This window comes from Rhineura floridana, chromosome 7, assembly GCF_030035675.1.
Source record: "Rhineura floridana isolate rRhiFlo1 chromosome 7, rRhiFlo1.hap2, whole genome shotgun sequence".
In the NCBI taxonomy this organism is placed as follows: Eukaryota; Metazoa; Chordata; class Lepidosauria; order Squamata; family Rhineuridae; genus Rhineura; species Rhineura floridana.
In genome coordinates this window covers 153,884,597-153,899,954 of record NC_084486.1, presented here as the reverse complement: position 1 = coordinate 153,899,954, position 15,358 = coordinate 153,884,597, and the positions used below count along the sequence as shown (strand labels likewise).

General features: G+C 49.5%; 1 protein-coding gene across 2 annotated transcripts in view; it reads left to right on the top strand.

Moving 5' to 3' along the window:
• LOC133389627 (probable cation-transporting ATPase 13A5) overlaps positions 1–15,358 on the top strand; it is an 81,258-nt gene that overhangs the window by 46,060 nt on the left and 19,840 nt on the right. For both annotated transcript variants that reach the window (XM_061637634.1, XM_061637633.1), the window contains 4 exons: positions 453–610; positions 6,128–6,316; positions 6,994–7,055; positions 8,994–9,144. In XM_061637634.1, coding sequence (XP_061493618.1) covers positions 453–610; positions 6,128–6,316; positions 6,994–7,055; positions 8,994–9,144 — 560 coding nt within the window. The remainder of the gene's footprint in view (positions 1–452; positions 611–6,127; positions 6,317–6,993; positions 7,056–8,993; positions 9,145–15,358) is intronic.

The window sequence follows — 15,358 nt, the reverse complement described above, 5'->3', positions numbered from 1 at the left end:
ATAATCCGCAAGTTTGTCTCGTTGTTGAACAGGCTCCCACCTTTTGTGTGTGTTCGCGGCTGTTAGCGACACTGTCATTTTTTTAAAGTTCGCTGCAAGAATTATGTAATTATTTACATAATTATTTTTGTAATCTGCTGCTGCTGTATACATTATATAAATATACATCAGCATAAGAAATAACAGAAAATGACATAATTTTTCAGAAAATATAACGAATAAAAAAGGGAGAACCGGGAGTGGGGATAACTAGTGGAACATAATTTATAGCGAATAGGAACTGGCAGCCCATTTGACTAACTGAAAAACGGAATGGAATCAGATAGCGAACCCCAACCCTACCCCACCCCCACTCCTTGGGCTCTCCCCACTCACCCACATGTGAGCAATGTCTGTTCCTCCCTCCCCCACCCCCAAAATGACCACGTTGCCCATGTAATGCTTTGCTGCAGGGTTCAACACGGCCAAGGGAGATCTGGTGAGGTCCATCCTTTACCCAAAGCCTCTGAACTTCAAACTCTACCGAGAGGCCTTCAAGTTCATCATATGCCTGGCCTTGATTGGCATCTTGGGGCTGATCTATGCGACTTGCGTGTACGTGAGCCACAAGGTGAGTCTTAGAGAGAGAGCCATGATGCTGCAAGAGGGCGGGGCCTTTGACCGAGCCCACAAGTCTGGTGATGAGTGGGACCACACTGTAAGAAAGAGGCACATGGCCTTCAATCAGCCTGGGCCATGTGGAAGGTGGTGAGGCTTGACGCAAGCGAAGGATCGGTACACAGTAAGACCACGTCCAAGTTCTGATTGTGGATGGAGATGCCGATTTGGTGTGCATTACCGAGACCTGGGTGGGTGAATTGGGAGGAGTTGATCTGACCAAGCTTTGCCCAGGTGGATACTTGGTGCAACACCAGCACAGGCTGCAGGGACGGGAAGTTGTAGTGTACAGAACTTCCATCTCTGTCACCAGGAAACCACTCTGTCTTGGAGCTGGCTATGAGGTCCTGCACTTGGTGTTGGGCCAAGGAGACAGTCAACTGGGGTTGCTGCTGGTGTACCATCCACCCTGCTGCCTGGCAGCTTCTCTGACTGAGCTGTTGGAGGCCATCTCAGCTGTGGTATTGGAGGAACCCAGAATGATAGTCCTGGGTGACTTGAATGTCCATGCTGAGGCTGCCTCTAGTGTTCCTGCTTGGGACTTCATGGACCTCTATGATGACCATGGGGCTGTCTCATGTTGTCACTGGCCCGACGCATAACCCTCAACTTGGGTTTTGCTCCATATGGAGGAAGGGGTGGTCTGGAGATGGGGGGGTGGATGTCACCCCATTGTCATGGTCAGACCACTTCCTGGTGAAGTTTAGACTTATGGCTCTGATCCTTCCCTGGAGGAGTGGTGGACAGATTAACATGGTCCACCCCAGAGACTAATGGAATCCACTGGATTCCTGAATGCCCTAGGGGAGTTCCCAGTAGATAGAGCAGGTGACCCTGTTGAAGCCCTTGCCATGCTGTGGAACAGCGAGGCATGTCGGGCTCTTGACACGGTTGCCCCCAAGCGCCCTCTCCGGCATTGTGGAGCCCAGCTTGCACCTTGGTACACCAGTGAGCTAAGGGCAATGAAACAGGCTGGATGACGGCTAGAGCGCAAGTGACGAAAGACGTGCTGTGAGGCTGATCGGGCACGAGTAAAACATCATAGCCGTGCCTACTGTACGGTGGTGAAGGCAGCGAAGAAGGCCCACTTCTCTGCCTCCATCGTGTCCTCAAGTAGCTGTCCAGTGGAGCTTTTCCGTATTGTCAAGGGTCTCTTGACATCAACTCCAGGAAACGGAGTGTTAGACCCTTTGGAGGCCTACTGTGAATTGTTTGTAAGGCACTTTGAGGGTAAAATTGCTCACCTCCATGGCAGTCTTGATGCCCCATCCACATCTACTGTAATCCCCAATGAAGTGTCCAGTGCAACATCTACTGCAACTTCTTAGGAACAGTTTCAGTTGATGCGGCCTGATGATGTAGACAAGGTGCTTGCGATAATGCGGCCAGGAACATGTCAACCCTTCTTGGCTTAATAAAGCTTGCCGAGGGGATTTGACGAGTGGATCCAGGGTGGAGTCAATGCATCGTTTTGGGAGGGAGTGGTTCCAGCCACCTTGAAAGAGGCGGTGATCCAACCACTCCTGAAAAAGCCCACCCTGGACCCATTGGTTGGTAACAATTACTGACCAGTCACAAATGCCCCCTTCTTAGGAAGGTGATTGAGATGGTTGTAGTGCAGCAATTGCAAGTACTCTTGATGAAACAGATTATCTTGACCCTTTCTAGTCTGGTTTAGGCCTGGTTATGGGACTGAATTGGCCCAGGTCGCCCTGATGGATGACCATTATCAGGAGAAGGACCCTGTTGTTCTTACTTGATCTCTCAGCGGCTTTTGATACCATTGGCCATGGTATCCTTCTGGGCCGACTTGGTGAGATGGGTATTGGAGGCACTGTTTTACAGTGGTTCCAATCCTATCTCCAGGGTCGTTCTCAGATAATAGCATTGGGTGACTGTCTTTCAGCCCCCTGGCAGTTGTGCTGTGGGGTGCCGCAGGGTACCATCTTGTCCCCCATGCTGTTTAACATCTATATGAAGCCCTTAGGAGCAGTCATCAGGAGATTTGGGGCGAGGTGTCAGCAGTATGCTGATGATACCCAGCTCTATTCCTCTGTACCATTTGAATTGGGAGAGGCTGTGCAAGCCCTGGACCGCTGCCTGGACTCGGTGGTGGGCTGGATGATGGCCAATAAACTGAGGGCTCATCCAGACGACCGCAAAATGTGACACGTGCAATATGTGTGTTTATTATTTTTCAGTCGTCCAAATGACGTCGCGCGGTGTCACGCATTTTCTCGGGTTAAATCCGTTCCTTCCAATACCGGCAAAAATGCGATTTGCTATTTGAAATTGGGAATCTCGCTGGCAAATGAAAAAGGCATTTTTTCCAATGGGAAACAGCAGGGGGGGAAGGCAAAGTGAGGACTATCAGCTGACAACCTGAATAGGAAACAGTGGATTATCCCGTTCCGTTTGGATGAATGAAAATTTTTTCGGTCCATGACCAGTCAGAGTACAACAGTGCAGCAAGGCATAGGGTAAATGACTACAAGAATGGTAAAAAACAATGAATACAGAAGTTAATAATAATAATAATAATAATAAAAAAAATTGGTCTACATCACAAGTTTCAAGACATTAGGCAAAGCTCAAGTAATATACATCTTCAAATTTATTGCAAAGAACCCATAAGATTTCTCCTGCGAGCTATAGCAGCTACACAGAATGAGGCGACCTTCACAGTGATTCGGTGGTCTTGATCGGCCAGTAGGCGATATACAAGGTCAGTCTCAGGACCTGAGTGAGGTTTAGGCAAATTTGGGGAGATAAAATGAGAGCGGAGGTCGAAGTAGAAGGGGCAGTGTAACAATACGTGGCGCACTGACTCCACCTCCCCAGCCCCACAGGGGCAAACCCGTTCACAGAGGGGCATGCCCTTATACCTGCCCTCCAGGAGTGCTGAAGGGAGGACGTTAAATCTCGCTAGAGTGAACGATTTCCTATGTTTAGGGATGTGCAAGTTTGTTAAATAATTGGCAGATACAAAAGGTTTCGTATTGGTACAACAGTAAGAGTAGGCAGCGGCCAGGCTCAAGTTATTTTGAAGTTCTATGTCTTTAAGACGTTGGATAATGGCTATTTTTGCCTTCGAATAGCCTAGAGCCCTGACCACCTGGGGCGAATCCTAGGGCCTCCAATTTTTTAGTCATTACCTGCTTCCATTTGGACTGGAAAATATCCACCAGCGTCAGAGGGGCCAGTCCAGTAGGGGCAAATAACAACTTCAGCCAATAGCTGAATCTGTGCATCCAGGCGCAGGTCTCAATTAATAGGGTTCCCAGTTCTAAACGTAAGGCCACGTTGGAGACACAACTAGGGACACCCATTATCGACCTCAGGAACTTGGATTGGATAGATTCCAGCGGGGCCTTGGCATTAAATACCTGTACAGCCGAGGTGACGTATTGGCCACCTTTTGTATAGAAGAATGAAAGCAATGCCTTGACCGTTCTCTGAGCAGTCTCGGCAGACCTGCTCAGGTGTGCCTTCCAGGTGCCTGAGGAGTGAAACAAAATTCCCAGGTATCTGAAAGCAGTGACTTGGTCAATAAGGTGATTATCAATTTGCCACCGTTGTTTACGTGTTCTTCTGGAAAATACTAATACCTTACATTTGGCATAATTGATTTTTAGTAGTTCTTCTGTACAAAAGGAGGCGAGCTCTCTCAACAGACGGCGCAAACCAACAGTCGTTTGAGACAGAAGGACAATGTCATCAGCATACAGGAGTGAAAACACGTGCCGTTTGAATAAGCCCTTAGTCTGAATCCTAGCAAGACAGAGGCGCTGTGGGTGGGTGGTTCCCGAGTTCAGATAATTGGTCAGTTGCCTGCTTTGGATGGGGTTGTACTCCCTCTGAAAGAGCAGGTCCGTAGCCTGGAGGTGCTCCTGGATCCCTCTTTGTCGCTAGAGGCCCAGATGACCTCAGTGGGTAGGAGTGCCTTTTATCAGGTTTGGCTGGTAAGACAGCTGCGGCCATTTCTGGACTGGGATAGCCTGGCCACTGTTGTCCACACACTGTTAATCTCCAGGCTGGATTACTATAATGTTCTGTATTTGGGCTGCCCTTGAGGTTGGTCTGGAAGCTGTAGCTGGTGCAAAATGCGGCGGTGAGACTGCTCACTGGAGCAGGGTATCGCCAACATGTCACCCCTCTGCTGAAAGAATTGCACTGGCTGCCCATTTGCTACCGGGCCAAGTTCAAGGTTCTAGTTTTGGTGTATGGAGCCCTATACAGCTTGGGACCAGGATACCTGAAAGACCGTCTTACCCATTATATACCCAAATTAGATAAACATATATAAATAAATAAGGGTTTGGGGGGTTGGAGTGGGAGACATCTGGCTGTTATTAACTATACAAGTGGAAGCTGCAGCAAAATGTTGCAGTGCAAAGAGCAGCCTTGGTGTTCCAATAAGAATGGCTTATTAGATGAAAGACGGCTGAAACAGGCCACAACTACTTCGTTTGGGGGCAAAAGGTGCTTGTACCTCTGTACCTTTCAGACTGCTGACTGCTAACCGAAGCAGTCTTGGTGTTCCAATAAGAATGGCTGTGAAGTCAAATCAATGACAGAATGCTATGGTTTGGTATATTGATGGAGCCAGTGTGGTGTACTGGTTAAGGTGCTGGACTATGACCTGGGAGACCAGGATTCGAATCCCCACACAGCCATGAAGCTCCCTGGGTGACCTTGGGCCAGTCACTGCCTCTCAGCCTCAGAGGAAGGCAATGGTAACCCCCCTCTGAATACCGCTCACCATGAAAACCCTATTCATAGGCTGCTCAGTTTCACCTTGAAGCAAAGGCACAGGTTTGGACGTTTATCCATAGCAAAGCAAAGCTGGTCAGTTTTACCTTTAAAAAGCCTTCCCACAGAGAGCTTCCTTCCTGACCTGGAGGATTCCTTAACGGAGGTATTACCGTACTTGGACTGGAGGGAGTTTGGTGGAAAATGTGCTTGTTTTGTCAGTGCTATCTTTGTAAATCTAATTTACTGGTTGATATTATTGTATTCTTGATTCATCTTTTTAACCATTAAGTTTGTGCAAATATGTTACATATTTCTACGGTACATTTCAAGTACTGGCTTTGTTTTATTTTTTGTCAGTCCTATCATACTGTCTAGTTTTGTGCATCAGTAAATGGGTGTATTCGTTTCAGTTGTAAGTTTTGAGTTTGTGGCTTTGAGTCATGGATGGTGTTTCCCTCCCTGGTCTGCTGGGTTGCTGCTGAGCAAATGAACCAGGATTGAATTCGGACTGAGTGCCTGAAGGAAGCTCCTTCTCTCCTTTGTGGGGTCACAGCAAGGCTGCCCCTTAGTCCCTCCAAGTTCCAGACCTGCCCGGCTGGCCAGCCCTCTCAGTAGCCCTGCTCAGATGTGCCCCATGGGCACTTAGGCACAGGCTCCCCTCCTGCCCTCCTGCGCTGAGTCAACCCACTGACAATCTGTTTGTGCCGTTTCCCAGCAATCCGTGGCAGACACCGTGGCAATGGCGCTCGTCCTCATGACAGTTCCCGTCCCCCCGGCCATCCCCGCTGCCTTGACGACTGGCATCGTTTATGCCCAGAGGAGGCTGGTGAAGAAGAAGATTTTCTGCATTAGTCCTCAGAGGATCAACATCTGCGGGCAGATCAACTTGGTGTGCTTTGACAAGGTGCGGCCCCAGGAAGGAGTGGAGCAGCTCTGGAGGCTGCCGGGTTGGAGTGTGGCTGTGTGTGTATGCGGGGTGGTGGTGTGTGGGTGCGTTTAGCGGTTTCCAAGGCAGAAGGTGGGGCCAGGTTTGATCAGACATGGCAGCTGGGAATCCCCTCTTCAAATATGGCCATCAGCCCTTGGTAAGCCCTCTCCTGTCTCTCAGGCTCAGTGCCCTCCCCGTCCTCCATTTGCAATATTGGGAGGATACTACTTGCCTTCCCTACAGGGCTGTAGTAAAAAATGCTGATATAATATGGCCAAAGTACTTTGAAACCTCAACGGTGCTATATACATGCTGAGATGACTAATCCTTGAGACTCTTCTTTCTGGGACGTTTCTAGTCCTCAGTCTTGTTCAAGTCAGCATTTCATAAAGGCTGAGCAACTCCCCAGCATTTGGCTTCCACTGGCTTAGGGGGAAGGAAACTCTGCACTCACACAGAGCTTTCCATTTCCCCCGGAGCACTGCCGCACCTTTCATTCTCCCAGCCCCTCACCGCCCCCTTGGCTGGCCCACTCCTCAGCTCCATCCACTAATAGGGAGAGCTGTGCATGGTCTGCTCTGCTGTTATTGGATGAAGGATCAAGGCTCCTGGTTTCTGACCGTGATGCCATCTTTCTCTTTCCCTGAACCCAGACTGGCACCCTGACAGAGGATGGGCTGGATCTCTGGGGCGTCATCCCCTGCCAAAAAAGGAGGTAAGCAGTCTTGACCATGCGCCTGACCTGTGTTCCGGGAATGTGCTGCAAAGGGCTGGAGAGCATACAAGGATGCACCAGCAGCATGTGCATGAAATGTTGGGGCAAGCATTTGATTCACACGGAACTTTTCTTCAGGGTTAGACCATCAGAGCAACCTCTTTGCTTCTCATGTGAAACGACTAATCAACCAACCAGCCCAGAAATCTGGATTATTGCTGAATGGATTGAGGGCCAATAAATTTGCGGATATTCCACACATCAGAGGCCAGAGTTGTTACTAGCAGAGACAGAGCAGCCCTGTGGCGTAGGCACAGACCTTTCTTCTGCTTGTGCAGCTTCACAGTGGATATGCAACAGACCTCAAGTCTATTCCAGGGATTAAGTCCTCTCGCCTCTTTCTCCTCCTTAATTCCTGAGAGTAGCTCCAGGACAGGACTTGTCAGGATCTCTCCTCCTTCATCTTTGGATGATATAATTGGATGGTAATGAACTGGGGGTGGGAAATGGCCATAATTTACAGGGCCATTAGGAGAACTATATCCCTGACACTCCCTCAGGACAGGCAGACAATTGCTTAAGCGAACCTTAATGAGGAGAGATGAATTGATGAGCGAATCCAGCTAAGAGGGTCTGTCGGGTAGCAAACCCTCAGGCAGACAGTGTGGGCTCTGCTTGGCTCCAGCCCCAAATCTGGGGTGGGGGGTAGGGGACAGGGTTGCTGATAATGAGCTTCTTGCCAAGAGAGGTTTCAGGGCAGTCCTGCAAACGAGCAAGGCTGCTTTAAAAGCTCCGCTCAAACGGGGTGGAGAAACGAGGCTTGCACAAGGACGTGTCCCCTGCGTCATGGGGGAATTGATGGTGCTACTTGATTTTGTTCTCCTGGCACTGCCTCCTTTGGGGTTGCAGCATATAGGTTTCAGAGGTCTTGTAAAGGCTTTCCCTGATGCATAAGATTGGGCCCTGTTTTATTTATTTATTTGATTTCCCTGGAGTCCTCTTTTTATTTGTTTTTATATTCTTTTATACCACTTTTTTACTGGTTTTATGTTGTATTTTTATGCTTATGATACTGTTTACTGCTTTTATGTTATGTTTATGTTGTACACCAGTTAGAGATTTTAAAATATTAGGCAGCTGATAAAGGCTTTTTAAAAAAATAAGTAAATTGATGTTGAGTAACCCATTTCCAGAAGGGCACTGATGAGCTGGAAGAGTTCTGGGCTTGATTTAAGCATGCAGCTGGGAGTGTAAAGCAAAAACTTGCCCGTGCGAGATTTCTTGAGTCTGGCATCCCATGTAAATCAAGTCCGCGTTGCTCGTTTGTGTGACGTGGGCACTTCAGGGATCTGCGGTTTGGGTGGACCCTGCGCTGACCCACTCATGCTGTGAACATAAGGGATAAAGGCTGTGTGCTGCCCCACACAGTCAAGAAGACATGCCTCACCCCCAGATCCCTTGCAGGGTCATAGAATCATAGAACAGTAGAGTTGGAAGGGGCCTATAAGGCCATCAAGACCACCCCCTGCTCAATGCAGGGCCCACAGACTGTGCAGATGACAGTGCGGCCACCTGAAGCGACCACTTGAGGTGCGTCTTGTCTGGTCAGACTGACCCTGCATGAAGCCCCTTCTGTGCCCGGAGAGCCTGGGTTTCCAGCTTTTCTCTGCCTGCTTCAGCTTTGCCTGGGAGGGGGAGAGAGCAGCACGGAGCACCCCTCAGCAGAGGAAGCAGCAACGCCTGCGGTGGGTTGCAGGAGAGTTTTGAAGGGCCCCTGGCCGGTTGGCAGGCAGGTGGGCAAGGAAGGGGCGGCAGAGCCCTTGTTGGAGCATGCTTCGCCCAATGGCTCCTTTGGGCCTGAGTGGCAAATGGTCACCCCTGTGCCTACTACCTCTCCTCTGATGAGTGGCCAGATGCTAATTCTCTGCTCTGCCTCAGTTTCCAGAGTGTGCACAGCTTCTCCGGCGGCTGCCCTTTGCCTTGGGGGCCCCTGTGCAGAGCCATGGCCTCCTGCCATTCCCTGTTGGTTTTGGATGGGAAGATTCAAGGAGATCCACTGGACCTAAAGATGTTTGAGGGCACCGGCTGGGTGAGTGAACTTTCCTTATCGTGTGTGTGTGTTAGGAGGAAAGAGGTGGAAGGCAGGGGAGCCTTCCAAACAGGGCCACTCGCTATGTACCTTGAGCTATGATCCCAGAATCTGCTGCCTAACATGGAACTGATAGGAAATATGTAGGAAACCCGTAAGGCGGAGGTGAGGACCTTCAGGCCCAGGGGCCAAATGCAGCCCTCCAGGCCTTTCTGCGTGGCCCTCGGGACTCCCACCAGGCCACACACCCTCTTTGAGTGCCTGTGCCTGGCTGGAGCATGTCCTTGAGCTTGATATTGCCTCTTGTTGGCCTAAACGAAGGATGGAGAGACGTGTGATGTGCGTGGGTGTGTCTGTAGGAGCCTCCGCCTTCTGAAGGGCTGGAACGTCACCTCCTGTGCAAAGGGAAGACTCACATCCTTAGCTCTGTCTGTGGAAGGACTAATGCACAGCCGTCTAATACCACCTGCTGGGAATTTATGGGTTATACTCTTCCAAGTGACATGTATGACCAACTGCCCAATGCAGCTACAAGGATACAGTTACCATGATAATACATGCTCCAACAATGAAACGGAGCGTTTCAAATGTATGTATCGCAAGCTCCTATTGCGAGGGGTATAAATCTTGATAGCTATGCTTTGTTACTTCATAAAAGAATACAAATAAAATAAAATAAAATAAAATAAAAATTCTATAAATACATTCAAAGCAGGAGACCATCTAGGGAGACAATTGGACCCTTGGATGATAAGGGAGTCAAAGGTGTACTAAAGAACGATAAGGAGATTGCAGAGAAGCTAAATGAATTCTTTGCATCTGTCTTCACAGTGGAAGATATAGGGCAGATCCCTGAACCTGAACTAACATTTGCAGGAAGGGATTCTGAGGAACTGAGACAAATAGTGGTAACGAGAGAGGAAGTTCTAGGCTTAATGGACAATATAAAAACTGACAAATCACCGGGCCCAGATGGCATCCACCCGAGAGTTCTCAAAGAACTGAAACGTGAAATTGCTGATCTGCTAACTAAAATATGTAACTTGTCCCTTGGGTCCTCCTCCGTGCCTGAGGACTGGAAAGTGGCAAATGTAATGCCAATCTTCAAAAAAGGATCCAGAGGGGATCCCGGAAATTACAGGCCAGTTAGCTTAACTTCTGTCCCTGGAAAACTGGTAGAAAGTATTATTAAAGCTAGATTAACTAAGCACATAGAAGAACAAGCCTTGCTGAAGCAGAGCCAGCATGGCTTCTGCAAGGGAAAGTCCTGTCTCAGTAACCTATTAGAATTCTTTGAGAGTGTCAACAAGCATATAGATAGAGGTGATCCAGTGGACATAGTGTACTTAGACTTTCAAAAACTGTTTGACAAGGTACCTCACCAAAGGCTTCTGAGGAAGCTTAGCAGTCATGGAATAAGAGGAGAGGTCCTCTTGTGGATAAGGAATTGGTTAAGAAGCAGAAAGCAGAGAGTAGGAATAAACGGACAGTTCTCCCAGTGGAGGGCTGTAGAAAGTGGAGTCCCTCAAGGATCAGTATTGAGACCTGTACTTTTCAACTTGTTCATTAATGACCTAGAATTAGGAGTGAGCAGTGAAGTGGCCAAGTTTGCTGATGACACTAAATTATTCAGGGTGGTTAAAACAAAAAGGGATTGTGAAGAGCTCCAAAAAGACCTCTCCAAACTGAGTGAATGGGCAGAACAATGGCAAATGCAATTCAATATTAACAAGTGTAATATTATGCATATTGGAGCAAAAAATCTTAATTTCACATATACGCTCATGGGGTCTGAACTGGCGGTGACCGACCAGGAGAGAGACCTCGGGGTTGTAGTGGACAGCACGATGAAAATGTCGACCCAGTGTGCGGCAGCTGTGAAAAAGGCAAATTCCATGCTAGCGATAATTAGGAAAGGTATTGAAAATAAAACAGCCGATATCATAATGCCGTTGTATAAATCTATGGTGCGGCCGCATTTGGAATACTGTGTACAGTTCTGGTCGCCTCATCTCAAAAAGGAGATTATAGAGTTGGAAAAGGTTCAGAAGAGGGCAACCAGAATGATCAAGGGGATGGAGCGACTCCCTTACGAGGAAAGGTTGCAGCATTTGGGGCTTTTTAGTTTAGAGAAAAGGCGGGTCAGAGGAGACATGATAGAAGTGTATAAAATTAGGCATGGCATTGAGAAAGTGGATAGAGAAAAGTTCTTCTCCCTCTCTCATAATACTAGAACTCGTGGACATTCAAAGAAGCTGAATGTTGGAAGATTCAGGACAGACAAAAGGAAGTACTTCTTTACTCAGCGCATAGTTAAACTATGGAATTTGCTCCCACAAGATGCAGTAATGGCCACCAGCTTGGATGGCTTTAAAAGAAGATTAGACAAATTCATGGAGGACAGGGCTATCAATGGCTACTAGCCATGATGGCTGTGCTGTGCCACCCTAGTCAGAGGCAGCATGCTTCTGAAAACCAGTTGCTGGAAGCCTCAGGAGGGGAGAGTGTTCTTGCACTTGGGTCCTACTTGCGGGCTTCCCCCAGGCACCTGGTTGGCCACTGTGAGAACAGGATGCTGGACTAGATGGGCCACTGGCCTGATCCAGCAGGCTCTTCTTATGTTCTTAAGAGCTCTGCCTCCTTTTACATCTGGCCTCGCCCACCATTGGTATGCGGTCCCTGGAAAGTTGACATGGAAATGGACTGCCTTCAAGTCGATCCCGACTTATGGCGACCCTACAAATAGGGTTTTCATGGTCAGCAGCATTCAGAGGGGGTTTCCCATTGCCCTCCTCTGAGGCTGAGAGGCAGTGACTGGCCCAAGGCCACCCAGGGAGCTTCATGGCTGTGTGGGGATTCGAACCCTGCTCTCCCAGGTCATAGTCCAGCACCTCAACCACTGCACCCTGGAAAGCTGACCACAACAGAACGCGGCTATTGGGCTGGAAAGGGTTCCCTGCCAGGTAAAGCAATGTTCCTAGACCTCATGGGTTTGAAGAAAGGTTCAGAAACACCTCCAAGCCCTTTTGTTGCATAACTTCCAACTTGTCACCCCTTTCCTTTTCAAAGCGACAAAGCAAGAAGAAATACCTTCTTGCAATAGAACTGTTTTTGCAGAACAAGCTACCACGTGCAAGCATTCCTGCACCATGATGCTTCTTCTGTAGTATCGGCTGAAACCATTCCAGGGCATACCTTGGAAGGGACTTGTTTCTTGCAGAGGTCGATTTAGGCTGAAACCACCGGTCTGCTGTGTGTGTCAAACAGGAAAACACAAGGCAAAGAGAGCAGAGACTGGACCTGGGGCAGCTCTGTGTCTCTCATCACATCTAAAGCATGAGCGACTGGCCAAGCCTGGCTTCTTTTGCAAGAACGTCATAGCCAGAGCATGATGGCTCTGCTCTGCCCCCACGGTCGGAGGCAGTATCCTTCTGAATACCACTCACTGGGAGCTGCAGGAGGGGAGAGCGCAGGTGCCCTCTGGTCCTGCTTGGGGCCTTGAGGTTGGGGCATCTGGCTGGCCACTGTGAGAGAAGGATGCAGGACTAGAGGGGCCCCTGGCCTGATTCAGCTGCGAAGTTCTTGTGTTCTTATGGGTGAAGAGGTGAGGTGGAGTTCGGAAAAACCCTCCTCCTGACCGATACGGAAGGATCTGCCCATCTCGGTTCTCCGTGTCTCATTATTCCAGTCTTGAATTCAGTTCTCCATATTTCTGCAGCAATTTACAATTATTTCTCCCAGTAAAATCCTGCATTGAGCAGGGGGTTGGACTTGATGGCCTTATAGGGTCCTTCCAACTCTACTGTTCCATGATTCTAAACAGAGTTGTGTCTGCAGTTTTGACTAATGGACACATTTCTGCAAGCAATTTTTCCTAATATTATGCATTTTTGTGTGTTATTTTTGCTAATATATTCATTTTTATGCACACTTTCCCTTAGTATATGCATTTTTATAAACATTGGTCGGAGAACTGCCTCTCTACATTCGGATAAATACGAATTTTGAAGGATGGTTCTGGTTGGGTTCTCCTGTCGTTTCAGAAAGTGCTACTTCGATAGATCCAACTTTAAGTGCAAACCGAACTGGATTTCTCCCCGTCTCTGCCTCCTGATCACTGGAGCTTCGTCTGAGCTCCCGCAAGCCCTCCCCTGCACATTGCTCAACCTTTTGCTCGGGTAGAAAAAGAAAGAGTAAGGCGTTTGTGGGCAGGAGTTTGTGCAGCAGACTCTGGCTCATTCTGTAGGGCACCACACCAAGGGCAAGGAAGGCCGCTACTGACCCTTGCCCCAACAGCCCTCCGTGCAAGGCTGCCTCCAGGCTGTCAGTGTCTTACAGAAGAGAGACAAGCGCACCTTTAAGTTCCCACAATCAAACTGGGTTAAAGGGCTATTCTGGAAGGGGCAGCCTCCCGGAGGAACAGTTGACTGCAGTGACTGAAAACACCTGAGAATCTGCAGACTGAGCCCTGGTCTGCCCAAGCGCCTCCCCCTCCTCCCAGGGTCCCCTGTTCACAGCCACTTTGCTGTTTTCTAATCCACCAAAGTCTGAGAAATGTGCGTGCGGTCCCAGACAGGGCAGTCTGCATCAGAGGAGCCCCCATCAGAGGAAGCCCAGGAGGCTCCAGTCTTGGACCCGGCCCAGGCTCAGGCTCCATCTGAAGGTGAGGAGCCAGGGTCCTGTGAAGTGGCCCAGGACGGGCTGTTGGCACTCAGGGCAAGGTGGGCCACTGGCATCGAGGCTGAACCGCCCCCGAGTCCAAGGGAGAGGGATTGCCTCAAACGCCTGATGGAGACCCGGCCGATCCAGAGGAGTGCCCGACTACAGGCCTGGACTGATCGAGAGTCAAGGTCTGGGTGCAGGGATCCCTCGCTGGATCGTCATCTTGTGGTGGTGAGTGGGCTTGCGTGTTCCAATGAACCCTGTGAGTGATGCCGTCGGGAGTCATGTACTCCCAGCAGGGTCACCCATGGCGGTCAGGTCAACGGATCGGAACCAGACACAGAACGCTCCAAGACTGTCCTCAACGGCAGAACAGGCGGAGAATAACAATGTGTGTTACAACGACTGTAAAGGCGGATGAAGGCTGCAGCAGATAAAGGACTTCCAATCGTCGTGGTACCCATGCCATTGGATCCAAGCCTTTTTCTGTCAAGATTGTGTGTTGATCGTGGTGCGCCGATCTCCCCACGTAAAACAAAATCACACGCAGGCGTCTTCCATAACAAAAGTCCCATGGAAAGACTTTATTTTGGAAGACAATCTTACTCGGTCACAAGTGATCGCCAAGAAGAGAAGAATGGGCATCAGCTGAGGTGTGCTTCAGCACCCCAAGCATAAAAATCCCAGTGCTGTGCTGGAATGGCTGCTGGTCGCCTGTTGCCTCCATACCCGACCTTGGACAATGCTGGACCTGCCTCTTGCCTCGCCCCTGACCTGCGTTGTTTATGGACTGCTTGGCGCCTGGGCCTGGGCTGCTCAGAGCCTGCTTTCTGCCTACCCCTTTGTCGTTGTGCTATACTCTGGACTCTGGACTGTCCCTGGAAACTGCCCCTGTGCTGCCCTCTCTTGTGTTTCTGCCGGGAAGTCTCTCGCCTCTTTAGGAGCCTGGCGAGCACAGGACAGCACCCTCTTCTGGTGTTGGGTTTTTCTTCTGGCCCGCTGCTGCTCACGTAGCTTCCTGAGACTCCGCTTCCCCAATGGCTTTCCAGGAATGAACTTGGAGGGCGTAACTCTTTCCTCAAGTCAGGGACAGGTGATCCTTGGAACAAAGCGGGTTGCAAGCACACCTGAGCACCTACAAGCAACGTTGGTGTTAGAGGGAATGAAGCAAAGTGGGTGTGGTTTTCCATGACACGCCTGGGGCTTCATCAGAAAGGACCCCGTGCCATTCTAAAGCCTTCCTAACGATCCTTTAATGAGCAGTGACTCAAAGGTTGCTCCATTGTCTGAACAAGCTGAGCATAAAGATTACGTAACACGCCTTCTCCTTCCTCATTCTCATCCCATGCCTTGATTTCCAGACTGCCCTTCCCAGCCCTGTGCCCTTGGCCTTTGCGGTCACATAGTTAGCACAGAGGAGCCACCATGTGCCACGTTCATGTGACTGAAGGGTTCTGCTCATGCCACCTCCGCCAGGGAGGAATGCTGAAAGGTTGAGTGGAGAGAGGTGTCCGATCCCTGGCTAATGTCACTCATGTTTGCTTACCCCTTG